General features: G+C 36.9%; 3 protein-coding genes across 3 annotated transcripts in view; 2 read left to right on the top strand and 1 right to left on the bottom strand.

Moving 5' to 3' along the window:
* Window positions 1-426: 426 nt before the first annotated feature.
* Window positions 427-1,638, top strand: LOC135149540 (uncharacterized). The gene is made up of 2 exons (XM_064085277.1): window positions 427-627; window positions 1,471-1,638. Exons 1-2 carry the CDS (start codon window positions 427-429, stop codon window positions 1,636-1,638), a joined length of 369 nt encoding a protein of 122 aa, XP_063941347.1.
* Window positions 1,192-6,000, top strand: part of LOC135149538 (uncharacterized) — a 13,164-nt gene continuing 8,355 nt past the window's right edge. Inside the window, exons 1-4 of the mRNA XM_064085275.1 lie at window positions 1,192-1,688; window positions 1,780-1,906; window positions 2,014-2,321; window positions 2,442-2,534. The gene's annotated coding sequence lies outside the window, so the exon portion shown is untranslated. The remainder of the gene's footprint in view (window positions 1,689-1,779; window positions 1,907-2,013; window positions 2,322-2,441; window positions 2,535-6,000) is intronic.
* The window catches only part of LOC135149539 (uncharacterized), a 12,069-nt gene continuing 8,907 nt past the window's right edge, over window positions 2,839-6,000 (bottom strand). The window contains exons 3-8 of the mRNA XM_064085276.1: window positions 3,837-4,689; window positions 3,571-3,714; window positions 3,388-3,472; window positions 3,188-3,309; window positions 2,926-3,102; window positions 2,839-2,856 (exon numbers count right to left, since the gene is read on the bottom strand). Of these exons, the coding sequence (XP_063941346.1) occupies window positions 2,839-2,856; window positions 2,926-3,102; window positions 3,188-3,309; window positions 3,388-3,472; window positions 3,571-3,714; window positions 3,837-4,679 (1,389 nt within the window). The 5' untranslated portion in view covers window positions 4,680-4,689. The remainder of the gene's footprint in view (window positions 2,857-2,925; window positions 3,103-3,187; window positions 3,310-3,387; window positions 3,473-3,570; window positions 3,715-3,836; window positions 4,690-6,000) is intronic.

Here is a 6,000-nt window from a genome sequence, read left to right as displayed (position 1 = left end):
TGAATAAGATTTCATATTTTTCTAATTTAAAAATCATTAAATTAAAAATTTTCTACATTTTTCAATTAACATTTTTATTATACGGTATAAAGTGAGACACCATATAGTGGAATGCAAAAGTAATAACAGCCCAATCTAACTACACCATATAATAGTTGTAATACACTCCAACTGACATATTCAATTCTAACAAATTCTATTACCAAAGTCTTATAAATAATATAAATAATTATCAGTACGTGTGTGTACTGAAGTTTTTTATTAATAATTATTTAGTTAGCAAGACTCAAAAAATCTAAAACTAATATAAATATCAGGTACGTGTCTATTCAATTCATTTTGCTGCTGACCTTTTGTTTGCTGACCTTTTGTTTTCCTTTTACGTGTCTATATATATTTCTCCATTTCTCCATTTCCTTTTACATAATGGAGAATATGGAGCGTGCAGAGCTGAAGATGAAAGTCGAAGAGCTTGAAGTAGAAGTTGCAGAGTTGAAGAATATTATAAAACTGCTAAGGATTGTGATAAAAAACAATGAAAGTAAGATAGCTCTTCTTGAAAAGCACAAGGAGGAGCGGGCCGCGTTACTTCATTCTGCACTAGAAATGATGATGGGGTGTGGGGAAGTAAGAAAGGAGAGGGAAAGTAAATGATATATATTCTTTACAAGTTTCTCTATGTATTATTTTACCATGGAAAAATTGCTCTGATTGTAACAAAGTTTAAGGATCTAATTAATCTATATTTATCTCAGTTTCTTCTTATTTTTTTTTGTTTTGATGTGTTAAATCTAATTAATATATGAGATTAATAACATGATGGCATGGAGAGATTCAACTAAACGAAATAAATCATCAGTACACACATGTACTTGGCTCTATCAGTCTCCACTGGATATCTATGTGTGTACACACATGTACACACATATCTGCAACTTCAGGCTCCACTGGATTATCAGGATTTGGATCCTGATAATCCTTGTCACTAATGTTTTCTCTGCTTTTTGGCTTTTATGGTCTCTTGGTTCATTTGAGAAAGAAGAGTGTCTGGTTGCTTCCGATTTCGCCTGGGATATCGCTTGTTACCCTCCTCCTCAACCAGCTCTCTTCCAGCCACTATGGGAGGTACAACTGTGTTTTCAACCAGCTCTTTAGTTATTTCTATGAAAGGAAAAGAGATGGCAAAAAGAGAAGGCACTTTGGCTTCACAGTGCAAACTGTATATGCATATGCTAGTGTTTCTTTTGATAATCTAAAAAAAACCAACACTGACTCCAATTTAAGAGATTATGATATAGTAGTACTGATGATATTACAGTGCAAACTCTTATTCCTGGCCTATTAAGATGCTGATTTGTTACACAAATTAGTAGTAAAAGAGAATGTTAAATGTAGATTTGAATTTATTCTTGCTGATTTGTTACACAAATTGTTGGTTCTGATATAATGTGTATCTCTTATTATATTCAGGGAGCTGGTTCCAATGGTGGTGATGGAGGGGGGAGGGGAAGTAAAGCGGGTAGGGGAAGAGGTGGACGGGGAAATGATAGTGCGGAAGGAAGGGGTCGTGGATGTGGTGGACGGGGAAATGGTATTGGTGAAGGACGGGGTCGTGGAGCTGGGGAAACAATGGAGTAACCAGCTAGGTCTGAAGATAGGGGAATTGTTCATTTCCTCGGAGGAAGAAGGTATGTTTTATTCTCAGTTCTTACTCATTTTCTCGTTTAATCTAACACATGTCAACACTACACGCATTCTAATTGTATTTTAATTATATAGCATCAGGGAGGCTAAGAAGAAAAAGACTCTCAGCTACATTATCAAAGTGAATTGGGATGAAAATACGCATCAATCAAAGGGACTGGAACGTGAAGCCTTTTATGACCGCTGTCTTAAGGAGTTCAAGGTTTTATCTACTTTCTCTTTCATTTTTTTTTCAGATTAATTCGCTGAGATGTATATGTAATCTTTTATTCTTGTTTGACAAAAATACTATGCATATCCGGAGGATAGTGATCCAACAGAGGCGGATAGGGCTGTCAAAGAGTTTGTGAAAAAGAATTAGAAGAACCTCCCTTATCAGGAAAAGAAAAGGGCAGAGCAATCAGCTGTATATGCAAGGAGGGGAGGTTTAAAAACTGCTACTCGACGTTCTTTCAGGCCTCATTACTTCAGCCAACGTATTTGGGACAACCTCAACTCGTATATGGGGTCTGACTTATTTAAAAAAAGGTCTGATAATGCCAAGAAAGCTCGAGCGCAGGTGGAACATATTCACCACAGTGGGGCCAAGCCTTTCAGCTTTCAGCCAGAGAAGGGAGGTATATTATCTATTGTGTGTGCCTCTTATTCATTTCATTTACTATGAGTTTACTTGCAGCTTTAACTCAAAAAACTGTTTGTATTTAGTATCATGTAACATGTCCAACTTTACCATATAGGAACTCGAGGAAGAAAAACAAGGGCATATTTCTAATATGGAGTTCATGAATCATGTGTACCACTTTGACGATCCAGCTACTCAAAAATTGAAGGTATTATTCATATTTTAAAATATTTTTATTTTATTTTTGTGTGTAGGATGTATAATTAATATTTAGAAGTTAGATGGTATGTGAGATTAACTTGATAATTATCCACCCCGGACTAATATAAATGTATAATAAATATAACAATCTTACCTTTTAGTTGGCAACTTAATTGAGTAATTAATCATATAATAAACCACAGATTTAATTATACTATGTGTAAGTTCTGCATTTTTTAAATAATTTGCTTCTCAATCAGGACAATCTTGTATATAGACAAATCTATTTTATTGAAATGCTGATAAATAATCTAACCAAGAGTCGGATGCTATCCACAATATTAAATAAAAAAAATCAATTTTATTTAAGGGCAAGGTCAATTTAATAAATTAAATACTTGCACGCATAGTTGCTCCGCAGATGGCTCCGCAATTTGAGGATGAACAGTTACAATGTTCGAAGTTTTTGGAGTGGAACTTAGGTTAATCAGCAGAGCTTCTGGCTCTGTGTATCTGCAGGCATCCTTCATTGAAAGAGCTTCAATTAACCTCCAGTCATCTCTATCATCTATTCCCTGTTGATGTTACAAGGAACAAACAGAAAATAGATTAATATTTTCTAAAGGACAATAGATTGCTACTTATGTAATATGAATTTACCAAATATTGAGTTTTCAAGTCTTCAACAAGACCAAAATCATTGATTTCCGAGAGGTAATCACCCTCCAAGGATCCCTCTAGTACCTGTCTTGCTTGCCCGATTACATGCGCAAGCATGACACCTGCATAGCTTAAAATATAAAAAATTAGTCAAGAAGGAATATTACACACACATGGGGCTTTAATTTGCCTAAACTCACCCTCACAAGCTTTCTGAAAAAGTGGCGTGTGGTGGCCATGGTCAAGTCCATGGTCAAGTTGAGAACAAAGACCACATTTATTGATCTAAAAAACATATAAAAAAACCTTAGCCTTACTTATCACAAGAGAGAGAGAGAGAGAGAGAGAGAGAGAGAGAGAGAGAGAGGAAAGCTGATACTTACGTCTTCGGAGTTCAGTTCATCAAGCTTCAATTTCCATATTTCTTTCTTCCTCCTAATCACCGGGTATTTATCTGCCGGTACTAGAGCTGACTTAAGTTTCATGTCCTCGAGAACCAACTTCGGAATTTTATCATAAATGAGTGCCTAACACAGTCAGGAACACAATCAAACTTGATAAATGAAAAAACATTGAAAGTTGTATATTTGTGCAATCATAGCATGGTAATACTCTAGAAAAACATAAGAGCACGCACAAAAAAGAATACCTGAAAAACAGTACTGCAAGCACTAAATGTCCGAGTGTTCTTCTTAACAGCCTCATAAATTCTGTCAAGTATTGCTTGAGCCCAATTAATTGATTCAAATGTGGACGCGTCAACGCAATACTTGTAGTTCCCACTCCTGATGTATGCATTTTCGCTAGATGGAAGGAAAATCTGGTCATCCACAAACAAGCGAACAAGCTGCTTGTATTGGTCTTTCTGTTCATCCGTTTCCACAGGCATGCGCCTCAAAATCTCTATCAAGGAGTGACAACTCAATTCCCTCTTAATCCTGTTTTTGTGCTTCTCCTTGTCGTTTCTATCTTTTTTCTCCTTTTTCTCATTCTTAGAAACATACAACTGTTTTAAACTATCCACAAAAGGTGGAAGCCGCATCATTTTATCCTTCCCCTGCATCTCAAATTCCCTGATTGGCTTACCGGTATGGTTGATTGATACTGAATCTGCAACCCGGTGTGCACAAAAACTGATTTCTATTCCCTCTTTGATCTTGAAGATACCTCTTTCTTGATCAAAAAAATCACAAAATAATTGAATGAGGGCAGCGGAGCAGCCACTCCCCTCCTTCACTCCCAATAGTTTGTAAATCTGGGAATCTTTAAAGAGTTCTCTTTTAAGAGAAACAGCCTCCTCATGTTGAGCATCAAGTACATCAGCTTCTGATTGTATGGTAGAATCATGTGTCTGAAATATTTTTTTGATGCTTATTAGCTGTCCTACTAAAGTAGCTAACTTTTCCACATGAGGCTGTGCATCTTGTACATCATGCGGCTGTGCATCTTGTACATTAGATTCATTATGCTTGAGTTCTTTAGACAAATCCATGTCGATGTCCCTGTCATAATTATTTGAACCATGTTAATAACCAGACCAAAACCCCTTACTTACGAGTAGTTCGCTACTATTTATACTAGCAGTCTCGTAGTATAAAATGGGGGGTGTTTACCTAAATACTCGGGGTGTAATGAATATGGGTGTTCAATCAGAAACACCCAATATTCAGCACACCCCAGTTTTTAAGGAAACACCCCATATTCCTTACAACCCCAGATTTCCCCCACCACAATTGTTATACAAGGGAGATATCTGAACGTAAAAGAACCACAAATTCGGGTGATGATATCTGAACGTAAAAGATTTAGCCAAACACCAATATATTTCTAACACCCCCATGTTACAAAGCACCCCAATATTAAGAACACCCCGAGTTTAATGTAAAGCACCCCGATATTCAGAACACCCCCATTTTACTGAAACACCCCGCTATTTCTAACACCCAAAGTTTACTGTTTGACACCCAAATATATTTTGCACCCCCAGTTTATGTCAAAACACCCATATATTCATTATCCCATCTGACACCCCCAATGTCCAACAAAGCACCCCGATGTTACTAACACCCCAAGTTGTTTGTTGAACACCACTATATTTAGAACACCCCCAGTTTTCTTTTTGACACCCCGATATTATGGACACCCCCCAGTGTACTGTTTGACACCCCACTATTGTGAGCACCCCCGGTTTATGGTAAAACGCCCCTATATTCCATACACCATGGCAACAGCAGTAGTAATTGTGAGTGCAACAAACAAAAGAACTATGGGAAATGAAGATTAACTGTCCATACCTGAATTGCAGAGAGGAGACGGAATTGCAGAGAACTTCAGAGAGAGGAGACGGAGAGAGGGAGACGGAAGAGAGGGAGCTTCAGAGAGAGGAGACGGAGAGCGGGAGGGAGACGGAAGAGCGGGAGGGAGACAGGGGTTCAAAATAAAGATTGGGGTGCTCTAGAAAAACAGGGGGTTCCGTAAATATTTGGGTGTCCTTTCCAAATTAAGAGGTGCTATAAAAATTAGGGTGTCAGCAAAAATATATGGGCCAAAAGGAAATGGGTCTCCTCCAAAATATAAATATAAGGGGTGCTTTTCGTGTTGTTCCGTGTCATGTTAGTAATAAAAATATAATAATAAAAATAAAGACAATAAAAAATTATACTATCTTATAAACTTATTATTTCGATTTATAATTAAATGTTACATTCCTTACTAGTAGGGATGCATACGAGTCGGATTTAGGGCTGTTAATGAAACGAATATTTAATGAAATATTCGGTATTCGAATTCGTTTAATATTATTCGTGTTCGTT

Source organism: Daucus carota, chromosome 9 (genome assembly GCF_001625215.2).
Source record: "Daucus carota subsp. sativus chromosome 9, DH1 v3.0, whole genome shotgun sequence".
NCBI classification, from domain to species: Eukaryota; Viridiplantae; Streptophyta; class Magnoliopsida; order Apiales; family Apiaceae; genus Daucus; species Daucus carota.
Note: the sequence above shows the minus strand (reverse complement) of the source record. Positions and strands in the feature narration are given on the sequence as shown.

Bases quoted from the DNA above. Each gene is read 5' to 3' on its own strand.
- LOC135149540 (XM_064085277.1), top strand. From the start codon at position 427: ATGGAGAATATGGAGCGTGCAGAGCTGAAGATGAAAGTCGAAGAGCTT. The intron at 628-1,470 runs GTAAGAAAGGAG...TATTATATTCAG, and splicing joins TGATGATGGGGTGTGGGGAA to GGAGCTGGTTCCAATGGTGG.